The 18,118-nt window shown below is 41.5% G+C and overlaps 1 protein-coding gene across 1 annotated transcript in view; it reads left to right on the forward strand.

Annotated features, from left to right (window-relative positions):
• CUBN (cubilin) overlaps positions 1-18,118 on the forward strand; it is a 298,802-nt gene that overhangs the window by 80,061 nt on the left and 200,623 nt on the right. Inside the window, exons 26-27 of the mRNA XM_077772461.1 lie at positions 531-687; positions 3,681-3,868. Of these exons, the coding sequence (XP_077628587.1) occupies positions 531-687; positions 3,681-3,868 (345 nt within the window). The remainder of the gene's footprint in view (positions 1-530; positions 688-3,680; positions 3,869-18,118) is intronic.

Raw genomic sequence — 18,118 nt, forward strand, 5'->3', positions numbered from 1 at the left:
GGGGTGATAAACTCTATCATAATTATTGCCTATGTAATTTCAACATATGCATTGAAAAATAACAATGTAGAGGACTATATTGGTGAATGAGAGAAGGTGCTTGAAGTTACCAAGGTGGGACTTTTTACAATAGCATCAACTCACCCTTGTCCATTAAAAAAAAATCTAAATAAAAAATGCATTAGAATGTCATAAATTATAAACTGTGAAATACAAAAGCAAGGAGTGCTACTGATAACAGCTATGGTCTCAAAAATACGTATCAGTCTTTCACTTTTAATCTTCACATTTCAGTGTGGGTTCACACCCTTACCTCTGTACACAGCCATGGCTAAATGACCCAAGTTCATGCTCCAAGTTTACAGACGTTTAAGAAGAATTTTCAAAGATACTTGATTCAGGGCTGTTCTTGTGTTTTGTCATGGATTTCTTGTATTTCTATATATTTCTCCCCCACTTCTTAAGAGCTAGAGTCCTTTAGATAATGTTTATAGCCACGGCCACCTGACATTTAAAATGTTTCATTAAAGGTGTATGATGGCCCAAGTACCAGCTCTCATTTGCTCAGTCAGCTTTGTGGGAATGGAAAACCGCCTCTCCTGCGTTCTAGTGGAGACAGCATGTTTTTAAAACTCAGGACAGACGAAGGACAACAAGGAGGTGGCTTCCTAGCTAGATACCGGCAGAGTAAGTATGTACACTGGCCGCTCCGTGGCGGGGCCTCAATTTCCTGGTAATAAAACAAACTGAAACAAGTGTAACCCATTGGCTCGAGCAATTGAAATAAATCTTTGCTCCTTATGACAAAGATTTAATTCTGTTTGAGAGAAAAATGCGTAGCATTAAATTTAACGCCCTGTAGCAAAAGCATGTGGTAAGCTATGGAAAATAAGAGTATTTAATATGCTGAGATAGTTGCCATTCGGTTAAAGATCAGTGTAACAGGTTAACAGCTAATGGGTTTTCATTTGTATCAAACATTACAGTCTTCTAATTAGACATTATTCCACTGCACATAGCATCTCCCATACTATATCTTTTGGTCTTGTACATCAAAAGGTACCTTAATTTTTATTAAGGGAAACTACAGTTCTTGTAAATCTTATGGAGACTAAGCGCATTCTTTATTGTGGAAAAATCCGGTCATTGTAAAGATGCCATTTTAAAATCTACTGTCCTATGAGGCAACATGGTAGAATTAAAGGATTATTACACAAAGAATCAAGGACCCCAGGGGTTTTTCCCTGGCCCCTAACCCCTGAGAAGGTCACTTTTCCGTGGGATTCTATGATTTCTTCTCTTCAAAAAGGAGATTGAATACGGTCATCATGAAAGCTCCCTTCTAGGTCGAGAATGAAATATATTCTAATGTTACTTTCAAAATGGACATTTAAGAAAAGTTTCCTTGGGGCCCCTGGGTGGCTCAGTCAGTTAAGCATCCAACTTCAGCTCAGGTCATATACTCATAGTTCGTGGGTTCGAGCCCCGCGTTGGGCTCTGTGCTGACAGCTAGCTCAGAGCCTGGAGCCTGCTTCAGATTCTGTGACTCCCTCTCTCTCTGCCCCTCCCCTGCTCACCCTGCCTCTCTCTCTCTCTCAGAAATAAATAAAAAACATTTTTAAAAAATTAAAAAAAGAGAAGTTTCCTTGAATTATGTTATTCAATTAACACTTTCCTTGTGTTTTTGAAAGTACAGTTCCTTGCCCCGCTAAACCTAAATGTATCCATATTTTGGCATGGTTACCTAAAAATAGAATTGAGAGTCCTGAGATCATAAACTGAGCATACAATATTCCTTTGAATTATTAGAGAGGATATTAATGTTTGACCTTGACCATGTGTGATTTTGAAAATATTCACATTCACTTACATTTGGGGTTAGGTTGAATCCTTTATAGTTTTGAATACTGAGTCTTAATGATGAAAAGCTTTATTCTGTAGAAATGCATCATAGTATTTGAGAAGCTCTTCTAAATTTTCTCAGGGATCTATCTTGTTGGTTGAGCATATAATCATTTCTCCAATTTTATTATTGCTATGTTAATTTGTTTCTCAGTTACAGTCAGATGCTTATTTAGGATCCCTCCCTGTGATACTTTATTTTTGCCTCATAATTTCAGAACACAGAACGAGTAGCTCAGTGCAGGTGAGATAAATGTCCTTAAAGGCAAAATCAGAGCGAACCAGTGAGGTTTTCTGTAAAATTTGCCATTTGAAATTGGCGGTTTGCAGATAGAATAATTTCTGAGCACAGAGAGCAGCCATATGGCTTCGTCGAGTATATTTTCCTCTGCCCTGACTTGTAGTCACTGAGGCGCAGGATACCTCTCTGCCGCATAGCTGTAACTTCTCGCAGGTATCTAAAACCACAACATGATTATTTAGAATTCCTTTGTGGACAAAAAGGTGGCCTAAAGAGAAATAGCCTGAGTATTCCCTTGCTCCAGGAAAAGACTATTCTGAGGAGACACAAATGTACACTTTTCCACACCAAAGTGTGTATAATGCTGTCCTAGTCACCTGTCAGGAAGAGTATAGTAGCAGAAATGCATCTGTGAACCACATTTTTCAGAGACCATGTTTTCAATATAGTGTTTACTGTCTCATTCTCTTTATCACGCATCACGCAGACAATATGGAAAAGGCTTAAGAAAAGGCATGTATATGCCTTGTTCATATCATTAGTTTGAGCTGAATTTGGCACTGACTCCCAGGACCAGCCACACCTAGAGGTACCTCGTATAGTTTTGTTGAAAATTCAGCTGAGGAAAATGCCAGCTTTTGGTATTTTCAAAATGGAAGACTTTTTTTCAAAATTTAAGATGTCCATTTCTTCCTCCAATCCTTTACATTGCCTCTATTCGTTTGGTACTTCCTGATGACTAACTAGAAGAATAAGGAAGCCTTTATTGTGAATTTCATGCTGACTTTGGGACGGTCAACAAAGCCTTGCTGTTGTTTGCCGTTAGCATTCACATGGAACTTTGTGTTTTTAAACTGTTGAAGTTAAAGGTCAGGATTTCTGTTCTTTCCAAACGTTAAAGTTACAAAAACAGAAGCATAGAATATTTAACACACTTTTTGTAAACAAACAGATTAGACTGCCCTCTGAGTAGGACTGAGCTATCCCGTTTTCCACCAGTTCACAGGAATTTGATGCCTCTTTATGGGAGTCGGTGATTTTCATGACACTTTAAAGTTTATGAACTCCCTTAAGTATTATTTCACATTTGTTCTAAATGGAGACTCACTATAAAATGCTGTACTGCACATATATGTAGATATATGTATATGCATAATATATACAGATATGTAATAAATAAACTATATATTTTATTTTTTTATTAAATATTTTTATTTATTTCTAGGACAGAGAGAGAGAGAGAGACAGCGTGAGCAGGGGAGGGTCAGAGAGAGAGGGAGTCACAGACTCTGAAACAGGCTCCAGGCCCTGGGCTGGCAGTCAGCACAGAGCCCGACGCAGGGCTCGAACCCACGAACCGCAAGATCATGACCTAAGCGAAAGTCGGACGCCCAATCGACTAAGCCACCCAGGCGCCCCAATAAACTATATATTTTAATCTAGATGTTTTCTTAAAGGAAAATCTCACACATCTTGGGGCAATTATGAAAGACACCATGGTGGTTCTTAATAAAAAATCATGGTTGGTTTGTTTCAGCCTGTGAGAACGTGGTAATTGTGAACCGAACCTATGGCATCATAGAGAGTATACATTATCCAAATCCCTATTCTGAAAATCAGCGTTGCAACTGGACCATCCAAGTGACAACTGGCAACACAGTGAATTACACATTTTTCGCATTTGATTTGGAAATTCATACAAACTGCTCCACAGACTACTTAGAGGTATGTATTCTGACGCTAAATAAGTGACTGCATTTTCAGATTCAGTTAGGCAAGCCAAACTAGAAGTCACCGTGCTCTGTAGAACCGAGTCCCCAACCCTGCTCTACACATTTGTGATGTGCCAACCACCGTGGTATTTGAACAGGTATATTTCATGTCACTTTCACTGCATCATATTAGTATTAAGGATATTTAATGCACTAAATTATGTACACAAAGGACTATCTATGTTTTTAGGTTCCAACATAGCTTCTGGACTGACTGACCTCATATTCTTTAGATAATCCCAGAAGTAAAAGAATAACTTCTGTTTTTTGTTACTTTTGTTTTCTATAAACAGGAGATCAGAAAATGTTTGGGTGCCATGGCTTTATTTAATAACGAACTTACCGATATTAGAAATCATGATATTGATTCTTGTTTTTATTTTTAAATTTAACTTCATTTTCAGTTCACTTTTCTTTTGGTAAAACAGAAATTTCTATTTGTTATGATGACCACCCATAGCATTTATTCAACTCTGTATATAATGCTATTCAATGGAAGTTGCTTGAAAATTAGCCAACCCAAAATATCAGCTAATCTGCTATTTTTACAATAAGATGTTTTATTTATAAAAGCTTTTTTGCATCTATGACTTTTTAGGGCCATACATTGAAAAGTTAGGGACCTACTTGTTTTACTTACTTTATTAATGAAACGATGCATACATGTATAAAATTTTATAGACTATTACATTGATTTAGAAATTATGGTTTCTGCTTTTGCACTTTGTAAAATAATTTGAAGGCCCTAACATATATTTTGACATCAAGTTTTCATCATTAACAAAATCACTTTTGAGTCCATCTAAAATACCATCATTATATTCACTGACATTGTGTATAATACTTTTGAATCACATATGATGTTTTCACTACAAATCTTTTCTTAAGTGACAAGTACCCACTCTGATAACATCAGGATGTTCCCCCCCCCACCCCCTCCATGCCACCTATCCATGACACAGTGACTTAGTGGGTTTCTTTTTTTTTTAAATCTAAATTTATTTATTTATTTTGAGAGAGGAAGAGAGAGAGAAAGGGACAGAGAGGGAGAGAGCACATGGGTGAGCAAAGAAAGGTAAGAGAGAATCCCAAGTAGGCTCTGTGCTGTCAGTGCAGAGCCCAGTGCAGGGCTTGAATCCATGAAGTATGAGCTCTTGACCTGAGCCCAAACCAAGAGTCAGACAATTAACTGACTAAGCACCCCGGTGTGCCCAGTGCATTTCTTTTTAAGGTAAACAGTGATTTTTAGAAATCTTGCCTACAAAGATTTCTGACATGCTGCACTTGTAACTTTAAGGACACGGTCTTAGGAAAAAATTCTTTATCCTTGTAAAATTTTCTTAACCTTTTCACCAGTTCTTCAAAAAAAAAAAATTAGCACTGATTCAGGCTACTTGAGGTTGACATATCTTTTCAAAATAGCCGTTTTGTTTTTCAAAACAAAGGAGAGAAAGCTTCTTGTACTCTGAGAGACTTTGGGAGGTCTCGAATGTATGAAGTCTCTTGTTTTTGAGGGATAATTCTTTTGGGGTGAAATCTTGCTTTATATTTAGAAAAGCTCAATATTATAGAAATAGTAGCTATAGGCTTTACCCATTAAAAGGTTATTATTTACCAGTATTTTAAAAAGTGTGATTCACACCAAACAGACTTACAAACATGAACTCAACAATGGTTTAAAGTCCATTTTCTGGGGTGCCTGGGTGGCTTAGTTGTTAAGCGTCCGACTTTCGCTTAGGTCATGATCTCGTGGTGCGTGGGTTCGAGCCCCACGTCGGGCTCTGTGCTGACCGCCAGCCCAGGGCCTGGAACCTGTTTCAGAGTCTATGACTCCCTCTCTCTCTGGCCCTCCCCTGCTCACACTGTCTCTCTCTCTCTCTCTCCTAGAAATAAATAAAACATTAAAAAAAATTTAAAGTCCATTTTCCTTCATCTAGTGTTCAGATGGTCTTCACAAGCTTCATAACGGCATGCTTGTCTCACTCCATTTACCTGGAATAGCCATTCTTTTATTTTCTTCTCATGGTATGAGCTTGTTCATTCTTTAGAGAAAATGGAAACTTGCTTGCAAAGCCCCTTGATCACACTACACACACAGCAATTCATCTTCCCACATTTTTTCCAGCTGTGATTGTGCCCACATGCCCTACCAGACTATGAGCTCTTTGAAGGTGTCAGCTGTCTCCTACTGAATTTGTGACCCAGGCACCAATTATGGAGTTGGGATCCTATAGGAATTCAGTGATTCAGTATTAACTGAATATCACTGCCGTATTTTAGCATCAGCCTTCTGATAGCTCTTAATTAATGAGAAAGAACTGAATTCCAAACTGCACTTTTGGTCTAATTCCTATACATTCACCGCAGTTCTACTACTTTGAGCACAAATCAAAAGAGAAGTCATGGCCTTGAAGAGCATTGTGTGCATAACCAACCTGTTGGCGCCGTAACAGGGATGTGATAAATGCACAATAGAGAAAGCTGCAGAGGGGGGAGACAGCTTTTGACCTGGACCTTAAAGGAGGCTTTAGAAGAAAGAACAGGGAGGAAATGACATGAAGCTTTTCCAGGGACTGGACTCCACCTCTTCGGGCTTAATTGAGAATGGAAGGGTAACAAAAAAGCCCATCAGATAATTTTTGAAGGTGTTTGAAAACTATCAGATGAAAAATGCGTGTCGCAACAACCACAGAGCCACTAATTAGAGGCCCTTCATCGATGATGTGAGAGGCATGCCATTTATCTTGTGCAACATTGATGGTGAAAGCAGCAAAAATACAGAGTGAGAACCAAAAGTTCAGCAAAGCCTTCCAGAGAATGACAGTGTTGCCAGAGGGAGGAGATTTTTTTCCGTTTCTGTAAGCCAAGGGGCAAGGCCACAGAGCTATTGCTACAATGGCTGGTCTATGATGAAAAACTTAAAAGCACAAATAACTACTTAAGAAGAGAAAAGCCACAAACACAAAATCTAGTTTCCATTATTTTAACAACTTCTAGTTAAAGGGTTTTTCAAGTATCTGAGCCAGGTCCCAGTTGAGTGACTGTTATTGCAGCCAGAAGTGGGTTATTTTGAATTAATAAAGCTGAGATTATGGAAGGACTCAGTTAGGTGCTGGTTGGACATTGTGCCTATCCTTGCTGAGGGGTGTGGGTTGGTAGAGAGCCCACTGGGAAGCCAAACCATCCTTTATTATTTGTCCTCTGGGCAAAACAAAATGATTCAGTTTGGAAATTAAATACTCAGTGGGAGGAAGGGTCACTTGCCTAAGGAATAAAACCATATTGTCCTTGCAGTTATGGGAAGTAAACCTTAAGGATTCTTTGTGCATCCCACAACTTGGTTTCACTTTTTAATTTTTATGCTGCGTGTGAGTCTCTGCACAGAGGAGGACATTTCTAATAGGTGATTGAGTGAAATGAAAACGAAAGTGATGGATTTAGGAGACAGCGCACAGAGATGTGCAGGAAGGCCCGCGCATGTATTAAGTCAACAGGGAGCACGTGTTTGCAGTGTGAAGAGGAAAGAGGAAAACTCTGAGGTGGTGGTGTCACAGACGCTGAGGGCAAAGAGTATATAGAAGGTGACAGTGATCAACAAGGTGAGAGGCTCCCCAGGGGCCAAGAGGGGTCTCAGGGTTAAGAAGTGTCCCGTGGAGATCAGTGTGACTCCAGGCAGGGTGGTGTTTGGGGGGTTGGGGGAACAAGAGTGAGACCACAGTGTGAGAATGAGTGTAGACAGAGGTTTAAGTCCACGAATTCACTGATTTCTCTCAAGGAAATGGCATTAAATCCTAGCTTCCTTTCTCCAGCACTCATCCCGCATTTCCCTGACTCATCCTCGTTAGGCAAGCTCTCACTAGACACCCTCCTCTGCATGTTCTCTTGTACGCCAGTGTCTCTTCAAATGTGGCCCAGGGTTGGATTCAACACTCCAATGAAGCTGGCCAGGGTCAAGTCTGCTGGGGCTGTGTTATCTGGGTCACATCCTTCCGGTATCGTAGGCTGAGGCAACATGGCCTTACTGTTAGTCAAGTTGTAATGTTGGACTATATTAATACCTATATTCTCCAGGTCTCTTTTACATGAACTGTAATGGCTTCATAGCCATACATAGGATATTATTCCTATTAAGTTATATTTGACTATTTTGCCTGAGAATTGAACATATGATGATCCTTGTTAACCCCACTTCTTTCGTCTGTAAATTATTTATTTGTATATAGACTTACTGGCCACTGGCCTCGTACTTCTTCAAAAGTAATTGATAAAAATGTCAAAAAAGATGGCACCTGTTTTAAACGCACCAAAATGACAGATTTCTTTGGTAAGATGATGCATTGTTGGACGCTTCTGGGATACTATTCAAACAACTTGAAATAATAATTGCTGATCTTTATTGGACACTTACTGTTTGCTAGGTAATTATTACAGCAACCCTATAATGTCAGAAAATTTACCCCATTTGATGGGTGAGACAGTTGAGGCAAATGTCTACAGTCACAAACATTAGAGGTATTAAAGCCAGGCTTTCTACCAGGCCCTGTGGCACCGGGCCAATGCTTTAGTCATGACACTGCACACCCTCTATGTATATACACAAAATCTTCTGTCACCTTCAGAGGTGACATGAGGGAGTGTCCATGGAGCCCTCAGATTTACCACGATACTGTCACGGAGAGAAGTCTACGTTATTTTAGCACACTTCTTCATAGATAAGCTCTGCTCATTTATTATTATCACCTTTTTCTTTTTCTTTTTTTTTTTTTGCTACATAGTGACAAATTATTTTTAGTGTCCAATTTCGAATGTTTCAAAAAAATACTGCCAACCTTATCCATGAGATTCTAGAATAAATCTTTCCTACAGTTTGGAAGTTTGAACATCTTCCCTGGAGGCCTCTGGCCATCCTCCTGTTTTCACTGCTGTGCTTCATGCTCTAGGTTGGAGGCACACACTGAAACTAACCCGTTAGGTTTGTGGACGGGCTGACCTCTGTGGACAGTAAAAAGCCTCATGACCCAGGATAAACTAAGAAGGTGGGAAATAGCAGGAACAAAAGCAGCTCAGTGGCCTCTCCCTACACCTGTAAACTCCATTCCCACCTTGCTCCTCAAAAGCTTCCTCTGCTTCGCTGCTGCCTCAAAATTTTACCTTCAATATGGCCGCCCCAGCCACGACTCCACATGACCATTTGCCTCGAGCTCTTACAACCAACTAGGCTTCCTCTTGGTGACAAGGTACCAGCACAGGGTTCTCATCTTTTTTTTTTTTATGTTTTTTTATTTATTTTTGAGAGAGAGGGGGGAGAGAGAGAGAGAGAGAGCGAGCAAGCAGGGGAGGGGCAGAGAGTGAGGGAGAGAGAGAATCCCAAGCAGGCTTCATACTGTCAGTGCAGAGCCTGACATGGGGCTCCATCTCATGAACCGTGATATCATGACCAGAGCTAAGAGTCAGATGTTTAACCAACTAAGCCATCCAGTTGCCCCTGGGGGTCTCATCTTTTTGAGCCTGACCGCAAAGGCATGGATGTAGCCCACTTGTGGATAGATGCCCCTTCGGGCAGTATGTCCGGCTCTGGCCAGGAGAAGTGAAGTCCAGTCCTCTGGCCAGCAAGGCTTCTAGACTGTGTGTGGGGGCATAGTTTCTGCTGGCCTGTTACGACGTTTCTTAACACTCATAAATTCAATACAATTACAAAATAGTTTGTGGGGACTGTACCTTTCAGTAGTGCAGGATATAAGTCACTCAAGCCCCCACAATTCATTTGAAGGAATCGACTGCCTTATCTTGTAAATTGGATCTCATTATCTCTTCTTCTAGTTTCAAAACTATACTAGGCATGTTTCTGTTTTCCCTTCATCATATTATGCTCTTTTCTGGAAGTGTCGATCCATCCATATTTTGATCTTTCATTCGCCCTAGTCTTAGCCTTAGGAAGTAGACAGTTTTTTTCTAACTGTGCTGTTTCCCCAAGTGTAGCTAATCTGGGTGCTCATAAAATGTTCAGAAAGCTGTTACATGGCTCCATTGTTCGTTCTTAGTTGATTTCTTCAGAGGTTTCCCCTTTCATTGCCCCAAACGTCATTCCTGACTTCGTGGGCAGAATTTAATTTCATGAGAATTTGTCATCTTTGTTGAACTTTCTTTCTTTTCACTGTTGCTTATCTTTTTTTTTTAATTTTGAATTGTTTTGGTCCATGAGCTCATATCTCCTTTTGAAGTTGGACTCCCTAAAACCTTCGGCCTATGACGGGCATAACCCATATCACAGAACCCCATAGATCACGGTCTCCTAGTGTTTTGTGCTGTGTTAACAACCACCTCTTTGCTGTCCAGAGCTGGTCCAGAGTAGCATTTCTTTTCACTGCTTACTTTTTGAGAGAGGAGAGCATTTAAACAATTCATCAAATTCCATGCTTTTTTCAGTTTAGACGTCTGAGAGATGTCCAGAGGGTTGAAATTGCCTCCCCTTTGCCACCCCTGTGTGTCTCCTTGTGATGCACCAATGTCCACATAATTCCTTGGTAAAAAATCACAGTCTTTACTGAGGAAGAAGCCGATGCGAAGGTGAAGGCTCTGTACCTGGCTGCCTTCCAGAGTCACTTGGAGATCTTGTTAGAAAAACCTATTCCTAGACCTCACCCCAGACCTCCTCAACCGAAGTCTCTGGGAATCTCAGTAGAGACCATCCCCCCAAGCCCCTGAGAGGGCACCTGAGACCACTGTCTGCAGCCACTTCTACTCTGAAAGCACATTTTATCCTCCCTTCAGAGCTCTCTCCTGGGAATCACACTTATTTTTAATAGGTATCTTCTTAACATGCACCTTTGAGTGCTATTATGAAATATTTCTCTGTCAATAGGTCTGACTTTTCCAGTCCTGTAAGATATATCACGTCTTTTTCTCACCAAGACCTGGTGCTACTGTCATTATATTTATTATATAAAGATATCAGATTCACTCTGAGATTCTTGTGTCCCGATTTGAAACTCTTCTTCCCCCTCCTTCTTTATTTGGCATCTTTGACGCTATCACCTTCCAGTTCATTTCTGTCTGCCCTTCTAGGCCTTCCCCTTCTCAAATCCTCTTGATTATGTCAGTGACTTCTGTCAAATGCATCTCCCTCCAGTCTTCATGAGATTGATTTTGTCTCTTGCCAAATCTTCTTTCTGACGTCATCTTGACCACCAGATATTTATATTGTTAATTACACTCCCATGTCCTTTTCCAATGTTGTCATCCTGCAACATCCTGCATTTCAAATGAAAAAATGGCACGAAACTGAGTCTTCCATCCTACACTTGTGTTTTCTGAGTCTGCAGCCCGAGCAGCACAATTTTCCATACTGCGACTGTGAAACATCAGGCCTGTTGTGATATTGTGATTGGGTAAGGTAACACGAGCTGTTGTTATGGAAGACTCATAAATTCTCAGATGCTTAAAATAATACAAGTTTATTTCTCCATCATGTTAGAGACCAATGCAGGCCTTCCTTGCCTTCCACATGGTGATGCAGGAACCCAGACAAAAGGGAAGTCGGTTTGGGGAAACCACATAACTCTGTCTGCCACAAATGTGGATAGATGTCTTACACATAAAGAGAAGCAAATTCTAATATATTTGAGAAAAGCTGAATTAAACACAGCTACACATGAGTTCTTGTTTTGTTCTGTTTTTGCTGTGATGTTTCCTCAAGCTGTTACTACCCTAAATACGCATTATTCATTCATGGATCCATTCATTTGGCCTTTCAAATACATCTCAGACACACACACTGTGTCACTTTTCCTTGTCTTCCCTGAGGAAGCCGATGGGAATCAATTTAGCACACAATACAAATTTAATTACAAGCTGTGTTAAGTGCTATCGGGGCATATCATTGGATTCTCCAAAGACACGAAACAGGAAGACCGAGCTCACGTGTGCGGCAGAAAAGGCTTCCCTGGGGAAGAATGACTTAGCAAGTTCAAAGGGAAGCTGTGTTCAAGGAGCTGTGAGAGATAAAGCTGGACCCTAGTTAGAGTGCAGGGGTAGATTGTGATCGGTAATGCGTTCCTGCAGTAGGATCCAGCACGAACCGCACTCCCTTTCACTTTGTGCCGAGGCAACCGGACATTGTAAAGGGAGAATGAGAGGGGCACCTGGGTGGCTCAGTCGGTTAAGCGGCCGACTTCGGCTCAGGTTGTGATCTCACAGTCTGTGGGTTCGAGCCCCGCCCTGTGTGGGCTCTGTGCGGAGAGCTCAGAGCCTGGAGCCTGCTTCAGATTCTGTGTCTCCTTCTCTCTCTGCCCCTCCCCTCTCGCTCTCTGTCTCTGTCTCTCAAAACAAAATAAAATAAAGACATAAAATAAATAAATAAATAAATAAATAAATAAAGGGAGACTGAGGGAGTCGGGAGTGGACAGCAGCCCGAGCACTCAGAGTAATGAGAAAAGGTTAGTCCATGTCAGTGTGGCCAGGCCGGCTGGGTCTGCTGGCTGCCAGCGATGGGAGTAAGGATTCTGCCCTCCTACACAGACTGGGAGCCAGGGGTCCTTTCCTTCCTGAAGATTCCATTTGAAAGGCGTGGCTCTCTGATCCTTGAGAAAGTACTCCTGAGTTCTAGGAGACACACATACATCTCAAAGGGACAGAGGAAGGATTCACAACTGGAAGCCCGTTTTAGTAAGTGTTCTAGGAGAAGGTGGCCAGGGGCCTGTCCTCAGACGCTGGCTGGGACAAGCCACAAATGCTTCTGGCCACCTGTAGCTTTTCTCTTGTGGCCGGAACTAAGAGTGGGACTGAGGTCGTCTTGGGGACGTGCCCCTGAGTGGTTAGAAACTATGTTAGTGTTTGTTTAAGTCTGAATTTGGAGGCATGAGTGACTGAAACTGTGTGTGCCCAGAGTCCTCATTGTTTACAGGCCAAGGTTGAGGCCTAGTCAGGAAGAAGGTTCAGAGGGTCCTGGCTAGAGTCGAGCCCAGGAGAAAATCCTGGCCGACAGGACCCTGCAAGCAAGTGTAGCCCAGCCTTGAGGGGCCCTGAGGGGCTTCAGGGACCTCCCCTGGAGCAGCAAGCCATCTTTCAGGAGTGTGAGCAGGGAGAGGGCATGCTGAAATGAGCGCCTTTAAAAACCCTGGTTTGGGGGCACCTGCGTGGCTCAGTCCGTTGGGTGTCTGACTTCAGCTCAGGTCATGATCTCGCGGTTCGTGAGTTCAAGCCCCACATTAGACTCTGTGCTGACAGCTTAGGGCCTGGAACCTGCTTCTGATTCTGTGTCTCCCCCTCTCTCTGCTCCTCCCCCACTCATGCTCTGTCTCTGTCTCTTAAAAGTGAATATATGTTAAATAAATAAATAAATAAATAAATAAATAAATAAAATACTCTAGCTGTAAGGGAAATTGCGGGGAGGTGAAAGTAACTGTGGAGACCCAGTGAGGGGTTGCTATAGCCCAGGCGAGAGAGACAGAGAGAGAGAGAGAGAGAGAGAGAAGGCACCAGTACCTTGCGTGCTGAGGGAGAATGTAACAGAAGGATTTGAGAGCGCTTAGGAGATAAAATCAGCAGAAGTTGACCAATGATTGGATGGGAGTGGGGGTGGTCGTATGGCAAAGACAAGGCTGAGATGTAATTAATGGTTCCTTTCTTAAGACATTTGATTTTCCTCTTGCTTTCCGTCTGCAGCCCGCCTCACTGACGCTTCTCACAAAGGATAAATGATAAAGTCAACATTTTAGTCCACTTACTTCACTTGAAGTTCTGTTAAATATCACAAAGAATATGTTGATTCCATTGCATATGATAATTATAATTTAGAAATTATTATTATTATTTTAATGTCTAGTTTCGATAAAGAGACAGAGACAGAGTACAAGTGAGGGAAGGACAGAGAGAGAGGGAGACACAGAATCTGAAGCAGGCTCCAGGCTCCAAGCTGTCAGCACAGAGCTCAATGCAGGGCTCGAACCCACAACCCATGAGATCATGCATGACCTGAGCTGAAATCGGATGCTTAACCGACTGAGCCACCCAGGTGCCCCTAGAAGTTATTTTTGTTTTTCTCTATTATTANATAATTAATTAGCTATTAATTATTAAATATTTAATTAAATATAATTAAAAATATAATCCCCAATGAAGGAAACATGAAGAAGCTATTCTTGAGGAATTTAATCACTAAACTTCTCCATGGCTCAGTTTCTAGAACTCTAAAATGGGAGAACAGTGCTACCTGCATTATAGAGCTGCAGGGAATTTTAAATGTAGGTAGCATATATGAAGGACTTAGAATAATATTCTGCTAATAAATATTACTTATTATATGTTAATAAACATTATTTCAACATAAACACAATTTTACGGGTTAAGTTTTGCTCTCTAAAATATTTTGCAATCAGTGCAAAGCTATGGTTTCCAAAATAGCCTTCCCGGTTGTGACCAGCATAGATTGGCCTCTCATATGGAAAGCAGGGTTTCTGTCTGCTGGCCTTTCAGTTTTTCTACAAAAGCCATGGGAATTCTATATCCTAATCTAAGAAGTATGGTAGTCAACAGCCCATTTGCCAGTTGGAGAAAAGCAGATGAGATTTTATGTCTTAGCAAAGATGTTTCTGAGCTGACTTTCATCATCATGGCACCTCCTTAAACACTTCTGGGCCGATGAGTCACGCTTCCTGCAACTGTCTGTTAGAGGAAGTTTGCTTCTAGGACGCCTGGCATTCAGCTTAGAACTCAAGAGAAGCTCTTTTAATTCTGAGGACAGCTACCATGCAAAAAGACTCATAACAAGGGACAACAGTATACAGAACAATGCAATTTCTGTCTCTAACTAGATATGAGTCTAGCATGGTACCGGTCATAATCTGGATGCAAAAGTTTAGAATGAAGTGTATTCATTGATTACTAAGCCACAGACTTCATATCATCATTAAGAGTAACAAGATGCACTTTACAAGAAATTGAAGATTCCAGTGCTGCCCAAGCAAAGTGTGATTTTTTTTTATCATGAAAAATTAAAAGGAGAGCTATTTATTTCTGTGTAATCAAAACCCCTTTCCTTAGAAGGAAATGATGATCTTTCCTGGCCATCCCTCACAATGGAGAATTTCCATGTGATTGCCTGAATTTGCTGCAGTTAATGAGGCAGACACAGGAGCCTTCAAAAGATGGCCTTTGCTCTTGGATTCAAAAGAAACTCTGTGCGTCTCCCCTTTCAATATTCTCTCCAACGTGAAAGACAGAATCAGGATGAATAATAATCAGGCCTATGGATAACTTCCACTCTACCCTGAAGACAGGAAGAAGTACATCAGAGGCTTAAAACTTGAAATTGCTCTATCCACACTTCCTTCCCTGGGGGACCTTACCTAGCTGTCTCCTCAGACCACAGGCAGCAAGTGCATGGAAGCTTCCTTCTACCATCTAAGGGGCACATGGCTTAAATGAGAACCCATAGCTCCAAATGCTAAATTTTAAAATTAGGAATCATTGTTGTGGATTTTGGTTAATTATCTTGATTGTCTACTTTTTAAATTAGGAAAGAGGGGCACCTGGGTGGCTCAGTTGGTTAAGCGTCCGACTTCGGGTTAGGTCATGATCTCACGGTTCGTGGGTTCTAGCCTCACTTCAGGCTCTGTGCTGACAGCTCGGAGCCTGGAGCCTGCTTCAGATTCTGTGTCTTGCTCTCTCTCTGCTCCTCCCCTGCTCATGCTCTCTCTCTCTCTCTCTCTCTCAAAAATAAATAAACATTAAAAAATAAATAAACTAGGAAATATTTCTCACTGCAACATTTCAGAATTCTAAAACAATGACATGTTTACCCTGCAGTCCTTACATTTACTCTTAATTTAAAAGACTTTTCCCCTCTTCTTCCTTGAACTGGGGAAGAGTCTGCCTGGCAGTATTCTAGATCCTTCCTGCTCAAGGTTCTGTGACTCTGTGTTGTTCTGTGAGCAGATTTCTCTCTTTCTGAGTCCATCTCTAGCAGATGGGGAGGCTTTTAGGAGGCACAATAGGTTTTTTTTTCTTTATTGTTTAATGTTTCGCTGTAGTAATACAGTTGGCAGAGGGAAGGCCGCAGTTTGTGGAATTAAATGTTCATGTGCGCACGGGCGGGGTAGGCTTGGCTCTCAGTGCATGTACTTACCATCGAGGAGGGGATAAGGCATCTACTGCTCCATCAGCTACTCTCAGAACTTATGTTTATAAGAAGTCTTTAGTCCCTGAACAGCTGAAGGAATTCATTTTAAATAAAGAATTAGTCTAATTAATAATAAAAACCTTGTTATGATTTTAAAAAAGGAAGTGTTAGGGACAAAATATGGTTTTAAATTAATGCTGAAGGAGATTACCTTACATAATAACATTTTAATGGTCTAATTTTCATGTATAATTTTGAGATCCGTAAAAAGACGACAGAAATAGGCAGTGTAATATTTTTAGTAGACCAGCTGGGTGTCTGCAAACCTAAAAGGGTATGGAATTCTGTGAATAGAGAAAACATTACCAATGCATATCTATGTCATTGCAATGCCATCTAGGTCCCCAGAGATAATCCTTGAACAAATAAACTTACCTGATCACACAGGAATACATAGTCATTGCAGGAAGTTTGAAAAATATAGAAAAGCTCAGAGAAAATAAAAATGATCTCAATAACATCACTCCTAATAATTTTTGGTGGCATCTATTTTCTGTAGTTGCCCCTTATACATTTTATTTTAATATTCAGAGGGGATTGTTCTGTACACAGCTGTCCTATAATGACTTTTTCAACAGGTAACAAGAGCGGTGAATGTTGTGCGATGTTATTCACTGTGCCACATCATTCACAACCTTGCACATCCCGTTGTCAGGATAGAGCCACCTTTTCCTGTGGGACATTCAGAACCTTTTCAAAATTTCCACTCTCGTGAACATTCTTGTTCTGAGAATAACATTCTTGTAGTTAAATCGTCGCACACATCCATGTTTAGACAATGACTTAAAAAGAAAAAAAAAAACCCAAAACAAAACAAAACAAAAAACAAACAACTAAATCAGCCAGTGTGGCTCCTAAAATGATCAATATATAGAAAGCAGAAATGGAAATGTCGGTGCGCTCCTCAGAGCGAGCAGTGGCTAGATGTTCATGGTAAGGAGACTATCTCATCTGAGTGTGAGACAGACATCTAATTCGGAATGACACAGAATAACTCAGAATGTGGTCTTCGATGGGTTTCTTGCTGTCATGCAAAGCCGGGGATTCTGAGTAATTGTTTAATTTTAGATGGGTATTTCCTATTTCCTGCCCCACCCACAGCACATGGCAGCGTGGCTTTTCCTGTGCTGTGGTGAAGACGTGTGTCTGTGTATCAGACACGGTGCATGGCCACGCGTCTGATGGAGGACGCTGCCTCCCGGGGCCATCGCGGAGCCATCTAGAGTCTCCCAGGCCCTGCTTATTAGCTTTCATCTTCAACATTTGCCTCATTTCCCCTCCACAATCTGATTATGTTTTTACCCCCCTGAGGCTTTTCTCATCCACAAGGGGAGTCTATTGCCCGACTCCACCAATCCTGTTTGGAAGCTTTTACTGTAGCTGTTACAGGAAGATGATAACGCCCTTCAAATTTAAAGTAAACGTGGAAAGTTCTAGGTTTAGCCAAGAGATTTATGTGTAAACTTCGGCAACAACACTCTTAATAACTATTTTGATGAGGCAGTTCTCGTGGGTCCCGTTAGAGCTATTTTTTGGAGGTGGAGGAAAATCTGAAGAAATGTCCCCAGAATTCACCAATTCCCACCCCTTTGCAGCTCAGTGGCTAAGCCGCTAGAGCCGCAGGCTGGCTGGACAGTCATGGGAAGCATGAGGAGGAAACAACGAGAAGAAACATGGGCAGAGCCACTTTCCCTACTGTTTGCCGCTCCCTTATCCACCCCGCCAGGGCAGCCTGATGCTGTCTTCACCACCATCCCGTTAGGATCCACCGCTTCCCTCCATCCCGGCAGGCACATCATGCTTATACTCTCCTCCACAGTGTGGTTTGCTCTGGGGTGCACTTGAGAATGGCCTCAGTGTCCACACATAAGCAGGTTGTCATAGCAACATGGTGCAAGCAATCCATGTTGGCCGTCCATCTCCCCACAAGTGATTCATTGATTCACTGCTTCCCTGTCTGGTCTGCCAGGCATGATTTCTGTGAAGTGTTTTACATGAGTCAGCTCACGTCCTCTATATCTGTCA

This window comes from Crocuta crocuta, unplaced genomic scaffold, assembly GCF_008692635.1.
Source record: "Crocuta crocuta isolate KB4526 unplaced genomic scaffold, BGI_CrCroc_1.0 scaffold96, whole genome shotgun sequence".
NCBI lineage: Eukaryota > Metazoa > Chordata > Mammalia > Carnivora > Hyaenidae > Crocuta > Crocuta crocuta.